At 40.2% G+C, this 26,774-nt stretch overlaps 1 protein-coding gene across 1 annotated transcript in view; it reads left to right on the forward strand.

The window, feature by feature from the left end:
• The window catches only part of LOC134352556 (ATP-binding cassette sub-family C member 5-like), a 155,937-nt gene that overhangs the window by 116,658 nt on the left and 12,505 nt on the right, over positions 1-26,774 (forward strand). Inside the window, exons 19-27 of the mRNA XM_063059812.1 lie at positions 257-403; positions 2,080-2,209; positions 6,040-6,193; positions 11,561-11,689; positions 14,936-15,122; positions 20,441-20,530; positions 21,640-21,829; positions 25,025-25,184; positions 26,495-26,573. Coding sequence (XP_062915882.1) covers positions 257-403; positions 2,080-2,209; positions 6,040-6,193; positions 11,561-11,689; positions 14,936-15,122; positions 20,441-20,530; positions 21,640-21,829; positions 25,025-25,184; positions 26,495-26,573 — 1,266 coding nt within the window. The remainder of the gene's footprint in view (positions 1-256; positions 404-2,079; positions 2,210-6,039; positions 6,194-11,560; positions 11,690-14,935; positions 15,123-20,440; positions 20,531-21,639; positions 21,830-25,024; positions 25,185-26,494; positions 26,574-26,774) is intronic.

Raw genomic sequence — 26,774 nt, forward strand, 5'->3', positions numbered from 1 at the left:
TAACTTGTAATTTGTAAATTAAAATAAAATGATATAAAGCAGCAAATCCTGTATCACAAGCCAGAGCTTAGAAAACTGTATTACATTAGGTGTTTAGACTACAACAGTACTGCAACACTAAGAAAAATCAAAATTAAGTGTGGAATGCAGATCGTACATGTCAGAATATCAGTGCTTTGAGAACAACAGCATTGTTTGCCTCAATACAGTATTGTAATTTGAGCAGTTAAGATATTCTTTGAATGTTATTTTTCAGAATACAGCAGTGACTAAGGGTAATGTGACCTACATAAGCAATAGCATGAGAGACCATCCAAATCATAACTTTTACACTTGGGTTTATGCTTCATCCATGTTGGCTGTACTCCTCTTCAAGACATTACGTGGATACATATTTGTTAAGGTGCTGAATTTATTTATTTGTAAGAACTTATAAATCTTTTTAATTATAACTTGTACACCAGTATAAATTTATATAAAGGAGATGATTAATTAATGACTGTTACAAGCTCCTTAGTAAAAAAAGAATTTTAGGAGTTTGCAGGAAATTTTTTGCAGTATTATAAGCACAACAAATACTTAGCCACACACACAAAATGCTGGAGGAACTCAGCAGGCCAGGCAGCATCTATGGAAAAGAGTAAACAGTCGATGTTTTGGGCCAAGCCCCTTCATCAGAACTGGCGGTTCTAATGAAGGGCCTCGGCCTGAAATGTCAACTGTACCCTTTTCCATAGATGCTGCTCGGCCTGCTGAGTTCCTCCAGCATTTTGTGTGTGTTGCTTGGATTTCCAATATCTGCAGATTTTCTCTTGTTTGTGATTAGACAACAAATACTTATTTTTTGTTTCAATGCTAAGTATCACTGAAGATGTGATACCCCATTCTTAGGTCATCTATTTTCTTAGCTACATCTCGAAAATAAAGGGGAGCTTTTAAGACTTCCCCTCTTGTAAGTGCAAAGCAATAGCATCACAGTGGTGAGTGTGTGTTATTTCCTCCTTCTTAATCGTTTCCATGATCGCCTCAGTCTTACTCTGGGTCTAGTGCTGTGCAGCTGACGCTACTAAATCATCCCATCACATTTCATCAATATCTGTAGTCCCTTCTAGCATGAAGCTATATTCATCTATCTCATCTGAACCAAAACAATCCATCCCATCACTTAAGCATAATGATAAATTCACTAAGTATTTCACGGAAGTAAATGATAAAGCCTGCTTAGGAGTAAATCCTCATACACTGTGAGGGACTGCTTTTCCTTTCCCTGAATTAGTAAGATCAATGAACATGTTGCTGTATTCAGTAAAACCTGGAAGTGATGAGTAATGGTTGGAGGGCCAAGGGTGTTACAGTATTGACCACCCCCCAATCCCAATGTCATGAATTAGGGTTATGGTTATTGCCATGATGAAATTATGCCACTCCTGTTGGATAACTTCCTCTCCTAGGGAATTTCATATTTAACGAGTGGGAATTTATGTATCCTGAGACATAATTGTTCATAATAGAGAGGGGAAACAATGTGGACAGGTCTTTCCAAGAAATGTAAAGAGTTTTCTAATGCCAAATTAGCACAAGTAACACATATCTGCATTTGGTTCAGTGTTGCTCCCTCTCCTTTCTGATCTCTCTGCTCCAGTGCTCACACTTTGAATCAGGAGAATTGCTATGGCTGAGAAATTAAAATTTGAGGGCTATGTATTCTGCACATGAACTTTCAAGCATTTCACATCTCTTAATTCTGCTCTGACAACAAAAACAGTTGCTGATGATGTCTTACATTTTAGGCATTAAGAGTGATGTGTTTAATTAAATTATGTTTATTCTAGAAGTCTTTGGGATAAACAGCAGGCAAAAATCCCAGACAGTTAGGGTAAATTACAACAAGAAGACAGTCTTGATTGGACCATATAAACTTAAGGCTAGCAATATCCAATTTATGAATCAAATATACAAATATTTTTGATGACTTGTAGTGATAGGGATAGTGAGCAACGAAAATGGAAATATCAGAGATTTACTGCAGTATATGTACTTGCAAACCTTTAGTAATTTTGTCTTGTCCATTTTGAACAGTGTACACTTCGAGCTTCCTCCAAGCTGCATGATGCTCTACTTAAAAAAATTCTTCAGAGCCCAATGAAATTTTTTGACACAACACCTTTGGGCCGCATTCTGAACAGGTTTGCAAAGGATATGGATGAAGGTAAGACCCAGTTTTGAAATGTGATAAAGAGTACACATAAATTTGATCTTATTACTGTGTCATAACTTTAACATATTGCCTAGCACAGCTCAAATATGCATTCCCTCTACTTTCCAACTAGTGCTTCTATCCATCATGTGTAAAGCTGACAGTAGGGAAAGGCTGGCCAGCTCAAGTATAGATGAGAACTGGTCACAAAAATGACTTATAACTTTGTAGCCATAAATACCTCACAGGGAACACTTGTATGGCCACTTCTGCACAGGCTTGAAATGATTTTGTTTGTCAAATCAACATCTAAGTAGAGTGGGAAACAACCCAGCTCAGTCAAGTCTTATAAAACTTGGACTCTGTAATTGCTGGAATAGTCTTACAAAACTTGGACTCTGTACTTGCTGGAATATTATTACATGTCCAGTGCAGGGAGTATGTAAACTGGAGGATTGGGAAGCATTTAAAAACCAAAGGAAGGCAACAAAAAATCAATACATAGAGAAAAGATGAATTATGAAGGTAAGCTAGTCAATACTATCAAAGAGGATATCAAAAGGTTTTTCAGATATATAAAGAGTAAAAGAGATGCGAGGGAAGATATTGGATGGCTGGAAAATGAGGTAGTAACGGAGGACATATAAATAGCGGAAGAACTCAATAAGTATCTTGTATTAGTCTGCAGTGTGGAATATACTAGCAGTAGCCAGAAATTCAAGTGTCAGGGGGCAGAAGTGAGTGCAGACACAATTAATGAGGAGAACATGCACAGGAAACTGAAAGGTCTGAAGGTAGATAAACCAGATGGGCCACACTCCAAGGTTGTGAAAGAAGTAGCTGAAGAGATTGTAGAGGCACTAGTAGTGATTTTTTAAGAATGACTAGACTTTGTAATGGTTGAAGATGACTGGAAATTTGCAAATGTCACTCCACTCTTTAAGAAGGGAGGAAGGCAGAATTATAGGCCAATTAGGCTGACTTCAATGGTTGGGAAGATGTTGGAGTCCATTATTAAGGATCAAGTTTTGAGGAACTGGGAGTCACATGAAAATACAGGGCAAAGTCAGCATGGTTTCTTTAAAGGAAATCTTGCTTGTCAAATCTGTTGGAATCTTTTGAGGAAATAACAGACAGGATAGACAAAGGAAAGTCAGTGGATATTGTTTCCCTGGATTTTCAGAAGACCTTTGATAAGGCACCACATGTGAGGCTGCTAAACAAGATAAGAGCCCATGTTATTATTAGAAAGGCACTAGCAGGGATAGAAGATTGATTAACTGACAGGACACAAAGAGTGGAAATAAAGGGGGGGCAGTTTCTGGTTGGCTGCTTGTGACTAGTGGTATTCTGCATGGATTGGTGCTGGGACCACTTCTTTTCACATTACATGTCAATGATTTGGATGGCAGAATTGATGGTTTTGTAGCCAAGTTTACAGAAGATACAAAAATATGTCAAGGGGCAGGTAATGTTGAGGAAGCAGGGAGTCTGCAGAAGAACCTGGACAGATTGGGAGAATGGGCAAAGGAGTGGCAGATAGAATATAGTGTAGTGTATGGTCATGCACTTTGGTAGAAGGAATAAAGGCATAGACTATTTTCTAAACTGGGAGCAAATCAGAGGTGCAAAGGGACTTGGGAGTCCTCATGCAGGATTCCCTAAATGTTCCCTTGCAGGTTGAGTCTATGATAAGGAATGGAAATGCAATATAAGCATCCATTTCAAGAGGACTAAAATATAAAAACGGGGATGTAATGCTAAGGGTTTATAAAGCATTGGTCAGACCACACTTGGTGTATCATGAACAGTTTTGGGCCCCTTATCTAATGAAGGATGTGTTGGTTTGGAGAGGGTCTAGAGGATGTTCATGAGAAAGATCTCAGGAATAAAAGAGTTAACAGACGAGGAGTGTTTGATGGCTTTGGGCCTGTACTTGCTGGAGTTTAGAAGACTGATGGGGGGTATCTCATTGAAACCCATTGAATATTGAAAGGCCTTTGTAGCCCCCGGTAAGCCTCAGGCTCGCTCAGCTCACTTGCATCTAGGGGGAGCAGCCTTCGGCCCCGCCAAACTGGGTAATGAAGTTTGTGTGGATGCTGTGTGATGTACCCCACCCCGCCAAATAACAGACAATACACCATAGGCGATTAAGTGATTACACTTTATGGATCTTACTGGAACTATGTAATTAATAGAGATAAAATATAAAAGGCGCCAAACTTATCAAAGTTCAACCACTTCGTGCACAACAGTTGGAGCTCAATTAACGGAGTTCTCTTTCCACCATTCGATCCCCTCCAACCTCCTCGACCCGCCGCCTGGGACCAACCACGGTGGTCGACCAGACGCTCCACACGAGTCTGTCTTCATCTCGTCTCCTCTCCTCGCCGAAGACCTGGGCCTCAGACTCCCGCTCAGGGTCCATCCCACCACCCAGCTTACAGCATCGCGTCTCCTCTCTCTGCCCCCATCGCCGTCTTCTGCCCTAAAGCTCGCGACAAACAATAGCTTACAGACGCACAAGAAAGAATAACATCTATCCCAATTGGTTCGTTCCTTCTCTAATCAATAACATAATCCAAACAAGCAGAGAGAGAGAGAGAACTCCTTACATCGCAGTTATTATTACAAAAAAGCTATTTTAATTATAACATAAAGAAGCCATTTTGTTAGCCTTCGCAGTAACATAAAAGAAGAAACCCCTTGCACCTTGATAGAGTGGACATGGAGAGGATGCTGCAACACTCACAACACGCTGGAGGAACTCAGCAGGTCGGGCAGCAAGCATCAGTGGAAAAGATCGGTTGATGTTTCGGGCTGGAACCCTTTGTCAGGACCGGCCCGAAACGTCGACCGATCTTTTCCACGGATGCTGCCTGACCTGCTAAGTTCCTCCAGCGTGTTGTGAGTGTCGCTTTGACCCCAGCATCTGCAGATTATTTTGTGTTATGGAGAGGATGTTTACTTTATTGGGGGAGTCTAAGACCACAGGGCACAGTCTCAGAATGGAGGAACATCTAATTTGAAAAAAAGATGAGAGGGAATTTTTTTAGCCAGAGGATGGTGAACCTGTGGAATTTATTGCTGCAGACAGCTATGGAAGCCAAGTAATTGGGTATATTTAAAATGGAGGTTGATAGGTTCTTGTTTGGTAAGGGCTTCAAAGGCAGGAGAATGGGGTCGAGATGAATAATAGATCAGTCATGATGGAAAGGCAGTGCAGACTCATTGGGCCACATGGCCTAATCCTGCTCCTATGTCTTATGTTAAGATAGGTGATAAATGAAAATAAAGACTGCTGCTTTCATTGCTGGAAATCAATGATGCAGTCAAACCACCCTATGTTTGTTTATTTCGCAAGTTCAGTTGCATTGATCTCCTTTGTCCTTTTCACTTCAGAGGTACAAAAATGCCAAGTTTTTTTTCAGTGACTATTAGATCTTCTCAATGATCTTCTCTGCTGTGTTAAACAGCCAAATGTTATTACAATTAAAATAGATTATACTGTTTGTTAATTGGTTTAAAACATGAAGTGAAATAAAGGGATATCTAGTCTGGTGGTATGTATACTCAACTCCCGTCATCCGCACCTCCTGATTGGTTAGTCCTCAACCAATCAGATTTCCACAGTTGCAGATGAGTTTTCTTTGCATGTACTTCATTATCCATAATGTTCACATCCCATACACATCATTTATCACAATGCATCTAGAGCCTTAGCCTGTGCTCTTTAATTCATCTGCATATCTGCACTGTAAATAATTGTTGAGAATGGGCATTGTCTTTCTTTTATAAGGGAAAATTCTCATTGTTATATATCCTGCATGTTCTGTTTTCAGTGGATGTGCGGCTGACCACTCAGTCTGAAATGTTACTCCAGAATATTATTCTGATATTGTTCTATCTTGGCATCGTCAGTGCTGTCTTCCCATGGTTTCTTATTTCAGTGTTACCCCTCTGCATTATCTTCATGATTGTCAACAGGATTTCAAGGTAACTTTGCTTCAGTTTATTTTCGTCTGTAAATAAATCTATCAATGGAGAGCACAGATTGTTCTGTTAGAGAAGCCATGCAGCTGGTTCTCGTTTCTTATTTGTGGAATGGAATCTTTATTTACTCTTGCAGAATTAACATGCTAATAGCCCAGATTTTCCAACAGTGACATTCATAGGTGGCCTTCATAAATCTGCCCATAATGATCAAGCAATCTAACAATTTTCTCTTTCTGAATCAGCTAAATGAGCTCGTCAATAGCCAGTAAAATAATTATATCACCAAGCAGACGGTGGGTTTAGGTTAAACTGTCAGGATTTCTGACAGACATCAAACTATGAAGTAAAAAGCAACACACATAAAAGTTGCTGGTGAACGCAGCAGGCCAGGCAACATCCCTAGGAAGAGGTGCAGTCAACGTTTCAGGCCGAGACCCTTCGTCAGGACTAACTGAAGGAAGAGTGAGTAAGGGATTTGAAAGTTGGAGGGGGAGGGGGAGATCCAAAATGATAGGAGAAGACAGGAGGGGGAGGGATAGAGCCAAGAGCTGGACAGGTGATAGGCAAAAGGAATACGAGAGGATCATGGGACAGGAGGTCCGGGAAGAAAGACAAGGGGGGGGGACCCAGAGGATGGGCAAGGGGTATATTCAGAGGGACAGAGGGAGAAAAAGGAGAGTGAGAGAAAGAATGTGTGTATAAAAATAAGTAACAGATGGGGTACGAGGGGGAGGTGGGGCATTAGCGGAAATTAGAGAAGTCGATGTTCATGCCATCAGGTTGGAGGCTACCCAGATGGAATATAAGGTGTTGTTCCTCCAACCTTAGTGTGGCTTCATCTTTACAGTAGAGGAGGCCGTGGATAGACATGTCAGAATGGGAATGGGATGTGGAATTAAAATGTGTGGCCACTGGGAGATCCTGCTTTCTCTGGCAGACAGAGCGTAGGTGTTCAGCAAAGCGGTCTCTCAGTCTGCTTCGGGTCTCGCCAATATATAAAAGGCACACATACTTAAAAGCCACACATTTTAATTCCACATCCCATTCCCATTCTGACATGTCTATCCACAGCCTCCTCTACTGTAAAGATGAAGCCACACTCAGTTTGGAGGAACAACACCTTATATTCCATCTGGGTAGCCTCCAACCTGATGGCATGAACATCGACTTCTCTAACTTCCGCTAATGCCCCACCTCCCCCTCGTACCCCATCTGTTATTTATTTATATAGACACATTCTTTCTCTCTCTCTCTCCTTTTTCTCCCTCTGTCCCTCTGAATATACCCTTTGCCCATCCTCTGGGTCCCCCCCCCGTCTTTCTTCCCGGACCTCCTGTCCCATGATCCTCTCATATCCCTTTTGCCTATCACCTGTCCAGCTCTTGGCTCCACCCCTCCCTATCATTTTGGATCTCCCCCTCCCCCTCCAACTTTCAAATCCCTTACTCACTCTTCCTTCAGTTAGTCCTGCCGAGGGGTCTCGGCCTGAAATGTCGACTGCACCTCTTCCTAGAGATGCTGCCTGGCCTGCTGCGTTCACCAGCAACTTTTATGTATGTTGCTTGAATTTCCAGCATCTGCAGAATTCCTGTTGTTTGCGAAGTAAAAAGCACCTGTTTTAGCTAACTTATTAAACATACTGCAATGAGTAAAATACAGTTTGGAAAATTCATGTGAGATTAAGATTAAATTTGAAATATTAATAACCTTAATTTAAAAGTCATTATATTTTGATTAATTATCTTGGTGAGTTAGATTCCATGGCCTAGAAATTGCTTTTTTTATGATAATTTTAACATGGTTGTTTATCATCCTTAGGTTAATTTTAAAAGTCCCACAAAGATTATAATCTTCAATTGTGAGATATCCAGAATAGTATTATTAGGGTTCTCTGCTTCATGTCATGCTTTGTCAATATCAGAGCTGGTAGACTATTCTATTGATAAGATAAGATAAGATATTGCTGGTGCCAACTCGCAGTCTTGCAGCTGTAGTCTCAGTAAGAATGAAGCAAGTACCACCCTTAAGCCACTGGGAAGAGCTACTGATTTATGTAGGAAGAGGAATGACATTCAGAGAGACCTGGACAGGCTGGTAACAAACACTTGACAGAAGGCAGATTGCTTGTGCAAGGGGCAAAGGGAGACATCTGGATTATAGTCATCTGCTTATGTATTCCTGATAGGAGGTTGCCAGGGAAATCTCTGTAGAGAGTCTGCCTATGAATGCCTGCACTGCTGGCGAATGTCATTACCTTCAGTAGCTGCTGGTGTAGATTAGAAGAAAAGTGGATGCAGTTTTTTCTTTGTAATGGAGATTGAGTGGAAATTTTGAAACATGGTGAAGATCATGGGTCTGAATGATCTATCACTTGGAAGTTTAGTTTGACTCTAAATGACCATCACAGGCAAAACAGTCCTGACATAAATGTAAGATTCTCTTTGATGTCACAGAAGACATACATTTTTATAAAGGATAAATAATACAGTTTGAGAATTGTATTTTTAAGTATCATATTTTACAGGTAAATGTGCAAGTAAAAGCTTGTTGCTTCATGAGAAAATTAAGAGCATAGCGGTCAAACTGGACACAAAATTTGGGGAACTGAATCAGAATCAGGTTTAATATCACTGGCATGTGTCTTGAAATTCGTTAACTTAGCAGCAGTAGTACAGTGATGAAAAAATAGAAAAAATAAGTAAATCAATTACAGTAAGTATATATGTATATTAAATATTTAAATTAAAAATAGTGGAAAAACAAATAATATGGAAAAAGTGAGGTAGAGTTCGTGGGTTCAATGTCCATTTAGGAATCGGATGGCAGGGGGGAAGAAGCTGTTCCCGAATCACTGAGTGTGTGTCTTCAGGCTTCTGTACCTCCTACCTGACAGTAACAATGAGAAGAGGGCATGTCCTGGGTGATGGGGTCCTTAATAATGGACACCACCTTTCTGAGGCACCGCTCCTTGAAGATGTCTTGGGTACTATGGAGTTAGTACCCAAGATGGAGCTGATTAATTTTACAACTCTCTGTAGCTTCTTTTGATCCTGTGCAGAAGCCCCTTCTGCCATACCAGACAGTGATGCAGCCTGTCGGAATGCTCTCTGCAGTACATCTGGGGAAGTTTTCAAGTATTTTAGCTGACAGACTAAATCTTCTTAACTCCTAATGAAATATAGCCATTGTCTTGCTTTCTTTATAGCTGCATCGATATGTTGGGACCAGGTTAGATCCTCAGAGATCTTGACACCCAGGAACTTGAAATTCCTCACTCTCTCCATTTCTGATCCCTCTATGAAGATTGATTCATGTTCCCTTGTCTTACCCTTCCTGAAGTCCACAATCAGCTCTTGGTCTTACTGACATTGAGTCCAAGGCTGTTGCTGCAACACCACTCAACTAGCTGGTATATCCCACTCCTGTATGCCCTCTTGCCTCCATCTGAGATTCTACCAACAATGGTTGTATCATCAGCAAATTATAGATGGCATTTGAGTTATGCCTAGCCACACAGTCTTGGGTATAGAGAGAGTAGAACAGTGGGCTAAGCGCACATCCCTCAGGTGCGCCAGGGTTGATCATCAGTGAGAAGGAGGTATTATTACCAATCTGCACAGATTGTAGTCTTCCAGTTGGGAAGTCGAGGATCCAGTTGCAGAGGGAGTTACAGAGGCCCAGGTTCTGTAGCTTATCAATCAGGATGGTGGGAATGGTGATGTAAAATGCTGAGCTATAGCATTGCACTATTATTTAGCATTTGGCTAACTTGATACTGGAAAATATTTTCTGGTGCCAACAAAAATTCTGTCAAAGACTCAAAGATGGAATTTCTCACTAAGCACTTAAGATTCTGGAACTAGGTGCAATATAGCTATATTTAGGATCTTTTCCCCCCTGAATTGTGAAGAAATAATACTTTGGGAAATGAGAATACATATAGCATGCAACTAAAAAGTCTCATCTTATGCAACAAAATGTAATATTGAGGTTTGCTTCATGGTTCATAAATGAAGTTCTCATGAATTTATGCAGATAATTTTGGGAAAAGCTGAAGTGACGCACCCCGTGGTTAAACAGGATATAACAGGTAGCAGGTTCTGTGCAAGTGCATTCTCAGCAGCTTCTGCCAGATTTTCTCCATTGTAATTACAAGTTCTGACAGCCTTGCTATTATTTTGAAAGCAAATTAATGAAAGAGGTGTATGATTCAATTGAAGTATGGACAAAAGTATCAATTATATTCTGATACAGTCATCTAGAGACTGACAACTATAAATCTACAGTGAAATATAACTTTATTATTTGTTATTATTTTGGACTACGTTAATGTAATGCAGGACATGCCTGAGTTACAGGTTCCTTTATTACAAAAGTCTATAAGTCGATTTTGTTCATAATTCAGATAATACACAGAATCAATGAATGGTGTTGATGGGGGCAATTAACATGAGCATTTAATTATTGTATTCCCCTGCCTGGTTACAAAGATGCGGAATTAGGATGTCCCACACTCATTGGCCGGCTTCAGTGGGCTCGAAGTATTGGTGCACGTTACGTTGTTTAGTGTGGATCATTGGACTAGTATCAGTAGAAACAATTGCTGGTCAATTTCCAAAGGATCTGTTTTCAATTACCTCCCTCACTGAACCTGGGAGTCTGTGTTTAGTTATTGCAGAAAGGTTACTAGTCAATAGACTTTGTGTTTAGCTGGTTGTCTTTTGAGTTTAACAATACCTGTAGGATCTTATTTGTATGTGCAGGGTGTCTATAACTCAGGCATTTGTAATCTAGCGAGGGCCAGTATGTTTCTTGGGTCCAACCCATAGAGATCAAGAATATTCCTGATTTGGAAAATATTGTGTAGAATGTTGATTAATTTTAGCCCAGAATGCACAGGAGTTTCAATTTATTGAGCTAGGAAATGGAAAAAAAACTGATAGTTTCTATTCTATTAAAAAGGATGAATTTAGGACCATTGAATAATTGGATGTGTGTGTGAAATGGCTTTACTCACAGGTGAACAATGCACACCAGAGTTTAGTAATAGATGGTTATAAACTGGTTTGAGACTGTATTATGACATATTATTCACTGGTCTCTTACATTCCACTCTCCAATTTCTATTTTCTTTTTGAAAATAAGATAATAATTGGAGAGTGGAATGCAAGTGACCAATGAATTTTGTGCGTGCATGTGTGTGTGTGTGTGTGTGTGTATTTCATCGCTAACTTGGTTTCCCTCTTCATATAATGCTGCTTGCTCTACTGATATTTCTGACACATTGTTTTTTTCAGATTTGAAGTAACCACAGTGGTTTTGTTTTCAATAAATAATGATTTGTTATATTCTGTATCCATTTGGCAGGGTTTTAGTTCGTGAACTTAAGAGAATGGATAGTATCAGCCAGTCACTGCTGACATCTCACATTACCTCCAGCATCCAAGGTTTGTCAACTATTCATGCTTATGACAAGGAAAGTGAGTTCCTACAAAAGTGAGTAGTAAATGCAATCTCTTCAAAAATATATACTACCTGTACAAAAAGCACAATTAGTATGTATAAATTATAGTGAATTTCTACTGGTTATCATAGTGGGGCTCATAAAAATGCTCAGAGAGAGCTGTAGAAAGGAATATATTTAAAAATTATAACTTGTATAGTACTTCCTCTAGAATTGAATCCAAGTATAGGTATTAGGTTAAGTGGGTTAGAAGGCATGGTGTTGGATAAATGAAGAGTTGGGATGCATCTGTAATTGTAGCTGAGAAGTGAATCTCCTATATGGAGATACTAAACTGGAGCTTTGATCAGAAAAATTAATTTTAATGCAGCAAGTTTGCATAGTCATTTCCTTTTACAACTTGAGCGTAGGAATTCATATTGGAAAAAGCTGATCCAAAAAGTCGTCAAAGCAAGAAAATTGCAAATAAAGCCTTCAGGATAGGAATTATGCAAATTTCATTGAAGGGTTGAAAGAAATTGTACTGAGACGATAAAATGATGGAAACTCTCAGCACTTCAGGCAAATTAATGTTTGATGACTTTGTTTTTATTTCACATTTACAACATCTACAGTTTTATCTTTGAATGGAGTTACTCGGCCTCATTATGTATTGATTCCAATATTGTTTTATACTGCTCAATTTATTACCTTAAATTTTCCAGTTTTTGCTGTCAGTTCCAACCCTGTAAAAGAGCAGAATTTCATGCTGGTGGTATACAGTACGAAGTTGCCTCTCCAGATTCATGCTACATTTTAAAAGAAAATTTGTCACCACATTGCTGTTTTTTTCCATAGTTCAGGAAAGTCTGCAATTTTAACCATGCTTTACTTGTGGAGGTAATAAAAGATAATTATTTAGAAACAAATAAAGCCATAGAAAGGGTGCAGAGGAGATTTACAAGGATGTTGCCTGGATTGGGGAGCATGCCTTATGAGAATAGGTTGAGTGAACTCGGCCTTTTCTCCTTGGAGTGATGGAGGATGAGAGGTGACCTGATAGAGGTGTATAAGATGATAAGAGGCATTGATCATGTGGATAGTCAGAAGCTTTTTCCCAGGGCTGAAATGGTTGCCACAAGAGGACACAGGTTTAAGGTGCTGGGGAGTAGGTACAGAGGAGATGTCAGGGGTAAGTTTTTTACGCAGAGAGTGGTGAGTGCGTGGAATGGGCTGCTGGCAGCGGTGGTGGAGGCGGATACGATAGGGTCTTTTAAGAGACTTTTGGAAAGGTACATGGAGCTTAGAAAAATAGAGGGTTATGGGTAAGCCTAGTAATTTCTAAGGTAGGGACATGTTCAGCACAATTTAGTGGGCCGAAGGGCCTGCATTGTGCTGTAGATTTTCTATGTTTCTATTAAATTGAGCTTTGCTCCATTTTTTCACCATTTATTATTTTGGAAAACTGAGAGGGTCCACTATATATGGATTTTGGGATAACGTATGATATCTGGAATTCAGTAACGCTTATATTTGAATTGCATTTTGTAAATAGTACAGAAAATAAAATATACAATGGAAATGCTAGAGAGTACAGATTACAATTGCATTTATGATTCCAAGCATACAATCCAAGTTCTCCTTTGTAATTTAGTTCAATTTCCACCCCCTGCTGGACTCTCTGTGTTTTAACTCCTCTTGCTGAGTTGCGATCTCCCCTTTTTCACATAAAACAAGTTCAAACTGGGGTTTACTTCTATGTCTATTTGCAAACTGCCCATATCTGACTCCAGCGACTTTTCAAATTGACCTACACTACGGGTAGTCTTTGAGTGACTGAGAGTTGGCAGGCTCCCTCAGTCTCTTCCCAGGTAACTACAAATTACAATGAGAACATAGATAGTACTCAGGAATGAGAATGAAAACGTAGAATAGCAGGTAGCATTGGTGGAAAGAGAAGCTGTGTCAATATTTAAGGTTGACAACCCTTCATCAGAACTAAGGACTATCGACTGGAAATATCTCCTTGTATGTTCCCTGAACCTAAAGTATTTTACATTCTTATTTTAAATAGTAAGCACTTGCATTTCTATTTACTGCTGAACCAAAAATATAAAACTTGACTTCCCTTTTGGGACTCCAAGGTTATGTTCTTGTTGAAATCTAACCAATCACAACATTTTCTTTTGATCTCAAACTTGTCTCTGGTCAACTGACTCCCCACTGCTCTTACAGGTTTAATGTGAGCTGGGCAATAGACAGGCAGCCAATCCACTCTACAGAGCTAGATAGAAAATTTAAATATTAAACGAGACTTTTAAAGATTTAACAGTGGAAAGCTATGCTTTGCTAGCTTCAGCTGAAGTGATTTGAGGGTAGCAATGAGAATGAGCTAAGTAGTTCAGAAGAAACGAGTGGTCCTCGATTCTCCTTTAGTTCATAGATTGGTATTTCTTGGTATGTGCCATTGGGTCTACATTCATATCTCCTCACCTGGTCAAAAGCAAACTTCTCAATCAAGACAAAAGCTCTGCTTTCTTCTCTCACTTGTATAAACACTAACCCCATGTTAACATCCAGGCCTCTGATGGCTGAGATTAATGGACAGCATGAACTAGTAAGGAAACCTGCACATTCTGAACTGTAAGGTATTGGGGAAACTACTATAAACCTGTATACATCCTGCTTATGGATGTGCATACAGGTGTATAAATTCACGTATGATTTCTGTTATATATTGTGACGGAAAAGGTTGTTAAGCACCTTTCTTTTTTCATACAATATACCCTCATGGTATAACACATGTCAAAGTCAAATTTATTATCATTTAGTAATGTATGCACGTGAAACAAAAAACTTACTTTCAGCAGTATCACAGGCAAATAGCATCGTATTAAACAGCATTCTCTAGAAGAATATATATTTGTAGATTCAAACTTGTGTTTTGTAAAACAAACTGCAAAACCACATTATGTTGTCTAATTAAATAAAATAGATTACTCTCAGGTGAAGGCAGTTTGTATGCCTATTTCTAAATCCTTCGAATAAATATATGTAAGGCACTTGTATTATTTTAGACACATTTTGTTGGTTAATTTATAAAACCAATTTTTGTGCTGGCAGGTGTGTGAGCATAGTCAGTAAATTAAAAAAATACAAACACTACTGACATCCAGTGGTGGAATATCTTACATAAGCACTGAAGCTATTGAATATCATAAAGTACTTTTGGTACGTACATCTGCAGTACATGCACGATTTTGACAATCTCCTAATCCTGCTGCCACCATTTTTCTCAGGTATCAAGAGCTGCTGGATTGTAATCAAGGCCCACATTTCCTATTCAGTTGTGGCATGCGATGGCTGGCTGTACGCCTGGACCTCATTAGTATCATACTCATCACTATAGTGTCGGCAATGATGGTTTTCATGCATGGAAGGATTCCACCAGCCTATGCAGGTCTAGCCATCTCCCACACAGTCCAGGTAAATTCCAGTTATAACACCACTTGCATGTTTTCGTATAAGAACATAAAAAATGGGAACAGGAGTAGGCCATCTGGCTCAGCGAGCCTGCTGTGCCATTCATCAAGGTTATGGTTGATCTGGCCATTTCACCAACGTGACTTTTCTCCATAAACCTTAATTCCCTTCCCTTGCAAAAACCTTTCTGATTGTGTTTTAAATATATGAGGAGCCTTTACTACTTCCCTGATCAGAGAATTCCACAAATTCACTACTCTCCAGGTAAAGCAGTTTCTCCTCACTCCATACTAAATCTATTCCCCTGAATCTAGAGTCTATGCCCCTGTCCCCTAGTTCTAGTCTCACTTACCAATGGAAACAACTTTCCTGCCTCTATTTTATTTATCCCTTTCATAATTTTATATGTTTCTATGAGATCCCCTCTCATTGTTCTGAATTCCTGCAAGTACAGTGCCGAACTTCTCCTCATCAACTGACCACCTCATCTCTGGAATCAAGCTGGTGAACAACTTCTGTACCACCTCCAAAGCTAGTATATCTTTCCTCAAGTAAGGAAACTAGAGCTGCATGCAGTACTCCATGTGCAGCTTCACTGTTACCCTGTACAGTTACAACATAACCGTCCTGCTCTTAATTTCATTTTCTTTAGCAATGAAGGTCAACATTCCATTTGCCTTTGTGATAACCTGCTTCACCTTCAAACCAACATTTTATGATTCATGCACAACCTCTCTCAAGTCTTTCTGCACAATCTTTCACCATTGAGATAATAATCTGATCTTTGAGTTTTTCTTCCAAAATGAATGACCTTGCATTTACCAACATTGTACTCCATCTTCCAGACTCTTGTCTATTAACTTAACCTATCTATATCTCTGCAGACTCTCTGCATCCTCTGCACAATTTGCTTTACCACTCAATTTAGTGCCATCAGTAAACGTACTGTAGATATGGGTTAAGTTAACAAATCATGAACATTTGTGGACTCAGCACCAACCCCTGTGGCACCCTGCTCCCCACTAACTACCAAGTCAAGAAACACCAACTTATCCCAACATTCTGCCTTATCTAGTATATTGGTTAACTAATAGTATATCCATGCTACTATATTAGCCCCAACTCCTTGCATCCTTACCTTATGGATAAATTTTTCATGCGGCACATTATTAAATGCTTTCTGGAATTCCAAGTACACAATATCCACCTGTTTTCCTCTATCCACTGTGCTAATTATATCCTTAAAGAACTCCAGAAAGTTTGGCAAACAGGACCTGTCCTTCATGAATCGATGCTCTGCCTGCCTGTTGGAACCACATCTGTCCAGATGTCTTGCTATTTCTTCCTTAAATATAGCATCAAACAACTTCTTGATTTCAAACATTAAGGTAACTTGCCCTTTAGTTGCCCACATTTTGCTGACATCCTTTTTTAAACAGTGGCATTGCATCTGCTGTCTTACAATCTGCTCTTCCTTCAGTTAGTCGTGACGAAGAGTCTCGGCCCGAAACGTTGACTGTACCTCTTCCTAGAGATGCTGCCTGGCCTGCTGCGTTCACCAGCAACTTTTATGTGTGTTGCTTGAATTTCCAGCATCTGTAGAATTCCTCGTGTTTGTGTAACAAAACAGATGGCTACTTTCATAAACTCCAGCCAACCCACATTTACAGTGATGCTAGCAAGTAATAATGGCATCTGCTGTAGATCAAGTCACAGGTGATGTAGTATCAGCAATGAAACATTGAAAGAGAGTACTTCTGGAAGATTGCAGGCACTTTTTCCTTCAGAGGTAGCTTGGGATTTAGTGATCTTCATGCCACATTAATGATGGGATGATATATTTCAGCTTAGAGAGAGCCCACATTCAAGGGGGCTACCCTCTCATGTGGGTGACCTCCTTCCTAATTTTGACAATGTTTTAACCTAACTGGAGAAGAAGGAGATTGAGAAAATTTTACAGTATCCCACATTTGGAGGCTAAAACCAAGGAAAATGAAGGAGGGTATAGGATGCCAGAGTGAAGCAGAAGATTAGTGAGTGGGAGACGTTGCCCAAGCAACTGCTTCTGTGATTAACAGCATGTCTGTGTGTGTGCCTATGAAAATGAGTGCATGGAAATTCAGTTTTTATATTTATGTAAAACTTACTTTGACGTACCCTGCATTATGGCAACAGAAACTTATACAGAATTCATAAAACACAACCAAAAATCCGATACAAAATAAAAATCAATTTTTATGAAATTTATGTGAAAATGATTAGATAAATAAATATGATTTATTTGTTTTTAGTTTGCATTTCTTGCACAGCTAATGTGTTTACATTTTACAAAATGACTCAATATGGACCATTTTCTGGGAATACAAACCCCACTCCACCCCACCCCACCCCACCATAATACACAATAACATAATAGTTAGCACAATGCTTTACAACACCAGGACCCAGGTTCAATTCCCACTGCTGGCTGTAAGGAGTTCGTACATTCCCAATGATACTGAAAGGGTTTACTCCGGGTGCTCAATGTACGGGTTAGGGTTAGTAAGTTGTGGCATGCTGTGTTAGTGACGGAAGCACGTGTTGGTCATTGATGCATACAATATGTATGTTTCAATATATATATGTATTTTTATGACAAATAAAGCTATCTTTAATTGGGTTAGCTGTATTGTGTAGGAATCATGGAATTTTTGTGACACTGCTGTATTGTACAAGCTTTCTCATTTTACTGGCCAAAGCACCAACCACCTTCTCTGGGCTCTTCATGTAGTGGTCCTGTTCAGTCTCCTGGCATCCCTTGGCTCAGGATGCCCTTCATACTGTTTATTCCACTTACCAAGTCTTTAATGTCTTTACTGAAAGTCTGCAAGCTCTTTCCTCTGTCCTGTAATCACCCTCCCACCATGAGCAGGCTTTACTGTGTGTTGCCTTGGTACTGGGTGCTGTGGAGAGCGTGATTTTAAGGTTGACATGCTTCGGTCATTGACGCCCAGCAGAACATTTCTAGTTATGATGAATTAGTGTAGTTCCATTAGACCAACACAGATCCTATGACATCATATAATACTATGTAGGTATCTTTAAAGGGCACCAGCAGTATTTGTAAAACACAGTTAGCCTTCAAATCCAATTTCTGATATTATTGTTCTGGTTTAATTTGTAATAACTACTTAAAATTTCAGCCTGAATCCCCTGATTTATAGAAAAGAAAGGTTACCTAGAGATCCTGTTTTTGATTGCCATTCACTGAGCCATTTGGAAACAGACATGCCAAAACATTATGTGAAGTATGGGTCAGTTTTCCCCCCTCTCCACTGGTGTATAGGCCTCACCAACGTGCACTGATGTTGGTCATTGTATGTAAATACCACAATCTGAAAATTCCTCTCCAAACTCTGTGCCATCACATTATGGCTGGCTCAAAATCTTGGAACTCTGGGCCTAACAGAAATCTTACTGCACAGGCTGCAAAGATTTAAGGCACCAGCACATTGCGACCTCAACAATTCTCTTAGGGCTGAGTATCAAATGACAGTAAAGCCCACATCTATAAATACCAGTAAATAAATGAACAAACACTCACTTGTGAATAATTGCCATGAGGGTAAGGTATCTTGGAATTTTTTGTTCCCAGAAGAATTACTGTTTACTGGAAAGAAAGGGAAGAGTGGATAATATTATGCTTTGTTAGTGAAGGAATTCTATATCTATATCACTTAATGGTCTGATATGTTTATATTGCCGAAGTCTGAAGTATGGCTAGAAAATGAAAGGCGAGTTTGAAATATTACCAATGACTCTTTGCAGGAATACTTAGTTTCTTTGAACTTCACTTTTTTTGTTGACTTCATTGCCACCGGCGTCAATTTCAGGCTATTCAGATGAGGCCTATAGTTCAAACCATCCAGGCCATGTGCTTCAGACATACAATCACCTTTTCAATCTACTACTCATCTTTTTTTCTCCAGTCCTTGCGAAGGGTCTTGGCCTGAAATGCCAACTGTACTGTCTTCCGTAGATGCTGCCTGGCCTGCTGAGTTCCTCCAGCATTTTGTGTGTGTTGCTTGGATTTCCAGCATCTGCAGATGTTTTCTTGTTAGTGGAATAATCATTCTTCATCTTCACACCCAAAAATTATAAATGATCCTGGGCCTCATCACCTCTTATACTCTTAGTCCTTTCCACTTAAAATCTACAGTGTTTTAAAATTCAACCTTAGTCGTCATCGTGGCTATCCCTCGAGGTCAAGGATGATGACCTTGATTCTGTTGATCTTCTTATGGACTGTCAACTGGCTTATGAGTCTAATCTTGGCTCTGAAAGTTCTTCTGCATTCAGGACAGGTAGTTCCAGATGGCAGATTGGGCTTTGGTTGTTGCTGTCTCCCTTTCCACCTTCTTCTCTTTTCTTCTAATTCTGCACATCTGTTGGCTTTGAAAGTTGCTGTTCCTTCTCGGATGATGGCTTGCCAGAGTTTCCTGCCCTTGGCATTGGTTTCCCAACTGTTGATATCGATGTTACATTTCTTCATGTTGGCTTTTAAGACGTCCTTGAATCTCTTCTGTTGTCCGCCTCTTTTATGTTTGCCTTCTTTAAGCTGGGAGTAGATTTGTTTTGGCAGATGTTCGTCTTTCATCCGAACAACATGACTGCTCCATCTTAGTTGGTTCTTGATGACGTAGGCTTCAATGCTTCTTGTTTTTGCTTCATTTAGCACACTGACCTTGGTTCTTCTATCTTCCCAGCTGATATTTAAGATGTTTCGAAGGCAGCGTTGATGGAACTTTTCAAGTGCCTTCAGATGTTGTCAGTATGTTGTCCAGGTTTCTGATGCATACAGGAGCGTTGGGATTACCACTGCTTTGTACACTAATATTTTGGAGTCTGTTTGGATGTCGCGATCATGAAAGACTCTCGTTTGGAGACGTCCAAAAGCTGTACCAGCGCATTTAAGATGATGTTGGATCTCATCATTAAGGTTGACATTGGACGGGAAGTACCTAGTACATATAACACATAAATTACTATATAATGCTGTTGATAGAGTCCTGAACTTTGATTTTTCATCTTACTTACTCATAGCAGAAATGGGGAACTCTTGGCTCGAGGGAATGTGGAATGAGTTTCTAGATAGGAATTTTGCAGTATACTACGGTGGATAAAGGTACTTATGTAGTAACTAGAATGCTCGCTCCTTTTTTTCAGAACGTACTGCTTTTCTAAAACATGGAATTGAATTGTGTCTTTTAGTTAAATAATAACTGATTTCATTTTCTCTCATAATAACTTCTCTTAATCTTCTGTTTGGTGTTCTAAATTAGTTGACAGGACTTTTCCAATTTACGGTCCGCTTAGCTTCAGAATCAGAAGCCCGGTTCACATCTGTAGAAAGAATCAGGCATTACATCAAGGTAAGTGTTGTAGATCTAATCATGACTCTTTGTACGTATACCATGAAAAGTAATCAAGAGGTCAAATCTTGTTTGGACTCGAAAAGAGTTGGAGGATATTGGGACTGGGTGGGCAAATGGATAGAGCAAAGGGCGAGCCATGACTTTATTGAATGTCAAGGGAACTGACGTTTGGGTGCTGCTGTCATAAGTTGCGCGGTGCTACCCTCCAAATCAGAATCAGGTTTAATATCACTGGCACGTGTCGTGAAATTTGTTTTTATGCAGCAGCAGTATATTGCATGTGTGATAAAAACTGTACATTACGGTAAGAAGTATATATTAAAAAAGTTAAATTAAGTAGTAGTACAAGAGAAAAAAAAGTCATGAGTTAGTGTTCATGGGTTCAATGTCTATTCAGAAATCTGATGGCAGCAGGGAAGAAGCTCATCCTGAGTGTGTGCCTTCAAGCTCCTGCATCTCTTTCTTGATGGTAGCAATGAGAGGAGGGCAAGTCCTAGGTGAGGGGGGTACTTAATGATGGATGCTGCCTTTTTGAGGCATCATTTCTTGAAAATGTCATGGATGCTGGAGGGAAAAGTGCCTATGATGGAGCTGACTGAGTTTACAATTTCTGCCGCTTGTAATTTATAAATTCAGAAAGCTACATGATGTAATGGATTGACTGAAAAATTTAACATGAAATTGCTTACGATTTGAGTAATGCAATTTTGATGGTGAATTTTCAGCTGTATGATTCTGCAGTATTACTCTATTCTCCTTTTCTGATTTGAATCCAAAAGGTGTTGATCAGAGGTACCTTTTGAGTAGTAATTTAACATGTCTCAAATCATTACATCTGTCCAACCATCAATAGAAGTAGAAAACTCTCAATAGGTCAGGCAGCATCTGTGGAAAAATAAACAGAATTAACATTTTGGGGAAAGGATCCTTCATCAGATTCTGCAATGTTTCTCTTTCTGCAGATGCCACCTGACCTGTGAATATTTCCAGTATTTGTTGTTGTTATTTTAGTATACAGTTTATCTTTGTCAGGAAAGCATTTATTATGTGCCAGAAAAGGGTTACAATTTGAAACTATGATACTTTACATACTGTTTCAATTTCAGAACTTGGAATCAGAAGCACCATCTCATATTCCAGAGACGGCACCTCCTCTTAACTGGCCTCAGGAAGGACAAATCCAGTTTCACCAAGTGGCAATGTGTTACCGTGACAACCTACCATTTGTACTTAAGAAAGTTACATTTACCATCAAACCTCAGGAAAAGATAGGAATTGTTGGAAGAACAGGATCAGGTAATTCCATTCTTATTTAAGCAATTCATAATTTTAATTTGGAGAATATTGAAATTATGTTGAGATATTTGTCTACATGAGTCAGGTAGAGTTGTGACCCTACTAAATAATTAAGTAATGTACATTTTCTCTCAGCAAGTTAGTTACCTATTGCAAAACGTATAATAGATTGGCATGCTGATGTGCAAATATAACATTATATTTTATAATCAATTATACAATAACTTTAGAATCACAAAGCCCATTCAAAGCATTTCAAATAAGGATATTCCCAATAGATTAAGCTTCAAGAAGTAAATCAAACATTAAGTATTACTCCATGATGTCTGCTATATTTAAATTTCACATACATGCAATATTCCTTTGTTACTTTTATTCTGTGCTTCAAATTTTCTATTATAATAGAGCTGAGCCAGGATTTCTATTTTTCAACTAGTTCACACTTGAAAATTAACAATTTTTCCAACACTATGTTGAATTGAAGGGGGGGAGGGGGAGGGAGGGGGCAAGAGGGGGGAGGGGAGAGGGGGAGGGGGGAGGGGAGAGGGGGAGGGGGGAGGGGAGAGGGGGAGGGAGGGGGGAGAGGGGGGAGGGAGGGGGGAGGGAGGAGGGAGAGGGGGAGAGGGAGGAGGGAGGGAGAGGGGGGAGAGGGAGGAGGGAGGGAGGAGGGAGGGAGAGGGGGGAGAGGGAGGAGGGAGGGAGGAGGGGAGAGGGGGGAGGGAGGAGGGGGGAGAGGGAGGGGGAGAGGGGAGGAGGGGGGGAGGGAGGGGGGAGAGGGGGGGAGGGAGGAGGGAGGGAGAGGGGTGAGTGGGAGGAGGGAGGGAGGGGGGAGAGGGGAGGAGGGAGGAGGGGGGAGAGGGGAGAGGGGGGTAGGGGGAGAGGGAAGAGGGGGGAGGGGGGAGGGGGGAGGGGGAAGAGGGGGGAGGGAGGGAGGGGGGAGAGGGGGAGGGGAAGAGGGGGGAGGGAGGGAGGGGGAGAGGGGGGAGAGGGGGGAGAGGGGGCAGGGGGGGAGGGAGGGGGGAGAGGGGGCAGAGGGGGGGAGGGAGGGGAGGGAGGGAGGAGGGAGGGGGAGAGGGGGGTAGAGGGGGAAGGGAGGGAGGAGGGAGGGAGGGGGGAGAGGGAGAGGGGGGTAGAGGGGGAAGGGGGAGAGGGGGAGGGAGGGGGGAGGGGGGAGGCGGGGGAGAGGGGAGAGGGGGAGGGAGGGAGGGGGAGAGGGGGGGAGGGAGGGAGGGGGAGGGGGGAGGGGGGGAAGGGTGGAGGGGGAAGGGGAGGGGAGGGGGGAGAGGGGAGGAGGGAGGAGAGGGGAGGGAGGGGGAGAGGGGGGGAGAGGGGGGTAGAGGGGGAAGGGGGGAGAAGGGGGGATGTGACCTAAGTAACTTTGACCAGATGGGATGATTTGAGTATCTCAGAAACTGCTGTTCTCCTAGGATTTTCACATATCAGTCTCTAAAGTTTATAGAGAATGGTGCAACAATCAAAAAAAAATCCAGCAAGCAACAATTCTGTTGGTGAGAATGCCTTGTTAATGAGAGAGGTCAGAGAACAATGGCCAGACTGTTTCAGCCTGGCAGGAAGACGACAGTAGCTCAAATAACAATACATTACAACAGTGGTGTGCAGAAGAGCACCTCTGAATGCGCAATATGTCAAACCTTGCAGTGAATGGGCTACAGCAACAGAAGGCTAACTGCGTTCCACTCCTGTACCTAATAAAGTGATTGCTCTGTGTAGTTACAAGATTAGGAGTCAGTTATTTAATACTGAGGTGCATAGGAACTGCTCTCAGAGGGCCATGAATCGCAGAGCCCTCAACCCTGGAAGGCTGTGAAGTCTAGATTAATGGAGGCATTTAAAGAGTAAGAAGATGAGTTTTTGGAAGATGAGAGTATTGAGGGCTATGAGGCCATGAAGATGAGGAGAGGCCTGAGACAAATCAGGCATGATCAAATTACACTGTAGAGCAAGCTTGGAATAATGCTCTTCCAAATTTCACAGGATGGATAAAGGCCCAAAATTCTCAGCACCATTCAGGATATGATCACTCTAATCCCTCATCCTAAATGATCACACCGTCTATCATTGGTACAGTGTGCACTGGAAAATGCGCTGCAGTGATTTGGCAAGATTTTTTTTTACTCCACCTCCCTCAGGTATGATCTCTCCTACAAACAAGGATTAGGACAGCTATTGCAAGGAATGTCAGTAAGCAAGTGAAGGCTCTTATATTCACAATATCTTGGTATGAAAGTATATTTCTTTTTCTTCATTGTCAGTGGATGACCACCCTAATGTAAGACCTCTCAGCCCTAAGATGGATACCAACACCATGCAGTCTGCAGAAGTTCAAGAAGGTAGTCACCACTACCTTTTCAATAAATCCTTGCTTCGTTGCTAACACCAACTTTCAGTAAATGAAAGTTTTAATTTAGTGCTAAAGCCTTTGATATATCTTTCTCAATCTTAATTATTAAATGGAAAATAATTAAGAGAGGTAGGAGTGGAGGAGCAACAACACATCCCATCGAAGTGGCTTAAGAATATTGGAATTTGATGGTGCTTTCCAAAAATGATTTGTGCTTCTCGGAATTTACAAAGTTTGCAGCTAAGGATTCACAGTGTTTTAATTTTTTTTCTGCAGTGTTGGTCTGCAATGTTTTTGAGATGCTATCAAGAATGTATGTTTAGTGTTTAGTATCTTTATGGACTATATATTTGCAATATAATAATGTCAAATAAGTAATTTTGCTCTGTAAATAATCTTAATTTACTGATGTTTCTCATCAGGAATTGGCACATAAAATGAAAAAAGAATTACAGAACTGTGTGATATTAGAGAACTGTCAGAAATTTTACAGTTCTGACACTATTTAGAAGTTTGTAAGAAATTTCTCATTCATTTAACCAATATTTAAGTAACTGAAACTTTTTGGAAATAGCTGTCACGGAAAGATTGACCATCATTCTGTAAATTATATATATCACAACTATTTTCTGTCCATTTAGAGTTGAAACTATAGCCTATGAGAAGTAGTACTGTAATCTGCCTGATTAGGAGGAAATTTATACTCTCAGAACACTTATTATTACTTTACTCTTGTAGGCTGTAGGAGATTAAGCCATATTATGCATGGAAATAAGGTGTATACTAACCAAATTGTTAATATTAATTTATCTTGAAACATCTTTTATACATAGGGAAATCATCCCTGGGAGTGACATTGTTCAGACTGGTAGAAATTTCCAGTGGTAGCATTACAATAGATGGTGTGAAGATTAGTGATATTGGACTGGATGATCTTCGAAAGAAGCTATCCATTATCCCACAGGAACCTGTGCTCTTTGCTGGCACTATTAGGTATGTATCTAATTTGACTAAATTCCTAACTGATCTGAATCTTGGGAATTAAACATTCCTGGCAACTAAACATCCAAGGATATACATCCTAGTGAAAAGATAGGCAGATGGACAGAGGGTTGGGGTAGCTCTGTTGATTAAAAAGTAAAATCATATACTTAGAAAGAAGTGACATAGGATTAAAAATTGTCTAATCCGTGTGTGTAGAATTGATGGCTTAGTGGCCAAGTTTGTGCATAATATAAAGGTCAGTAGAGGGAAAGACAGTTTTGAGAAAGCATTGAGTCTAGAAGGATTTGGGCAGATTATTAGAATAGGCAAGTAAGTGACAGATGGAATACAGTGTAGGGAAGTGTAAGGACATGCACTTTGAAGGAATAAAGGCATAGATTATCTTCTAAATGGGGCACAAATTCAGGAATTGGAAATGCAAAAGGACTTGGAGTCCTTTTTTATAAAGATTCCCTCAGGATTAGTTTGCATGTTGAGTTGGTAGCAAGGAAAGCAAATGCAATGTTAGCACATATTTTGAAAGGACTAGAATATAAAAGCAAAGATGTAATGCTAAGGCTTTATAAGACATTGGTCAGACCACATCTGGAGTGTTGTGAGCAATTTTGGTCCGCATATCTAAGAAAGGATGTGTTGGCATGAGAGAGAGTTCTCGGGATTTTTACAAGAATGGTCCTGGGAATGAAAGTGTTGGTGTGTGAGGAGTGTTTGATGATCTTGGGAATGAAAGTGTTGGTTTGTGAGGAATGTTTGATGATCCTGGGAATGAAAGTGTTGGTGTGTGAGGAGTGTTTGATGGCTCTGATCCTGCACTCATTGGGGGGTGGGTGGAATCTCATTGAAAGGTTTAGATAGAGTGGAAGTGGAAAGGATGTTTCTAATTATGGGAGAGTCTAGGGCCAGAGAGCACAGCCTCAGAATAAGAGGGCATCCATTTAAAACAGAGATGAGGAAAAATTTCTTTAGCCAGAGGGTGGTGAAACTGTGGAGTTCATTGCCAGAGACAGTTGTGGAGGCCAAATCGTTGGATGTAGCTAAAGTGGAGGTTGATATGTTCTTGAATAGTCAGGGCATCAAAGGCTATGGGAAGAAGGCAAGATATTTAGGTTGTGAGGGAAAATAAATCAGCCATTATCAAATGGCCTGATTCTGCACCTCTGTCTTATGGTCTAATTGTCGAATTAGAAGAACGGGCTACCGTATTTGAGAAAAAAAAATCTTCATATAATTCAAGTCCAAATCTTAAGTGAATATCACATCTATATTAACTGTAGATGTAAATCCATATTTATTTTCAGATCAAACCTGGATCCTTATAATCAATATACTGATGTTCAAATTTGGGATGTGTTAGAAAGAGCTCACATGAAAGAAAGTGTAAGTACATGTATCTGATATGTGTTATTTGTTTATAGTATTTAATAATGTTATATCACTTTTGCAGCACTAATCTTGGTATAATTTTATTTCATGCCTCATTACTGATTAATATTCATGGACTCAAATAAAAATTATAACAAAAATACCCATTTACAGGGTAACTTTAAAACAGATAAATCACAAAGAAAATCCTTCAAG

The sequence above is a fragment of the Mobula hypostoma genome, chromosome 10 (assembly GCF_963921235.1).
Source record: "Mobula hypostoma chromosome 10, sMobHyp1.1, whole genome shotgun sequence".
In the NCBI taxonomy this organism is placed as follows: domain Eukaryota; kingdom Metazoa; phylum Chordata; class Chondrichthyes; order Myliobatiformes; family Myliobatidae; genus Mobula; species Mobula hypostoma.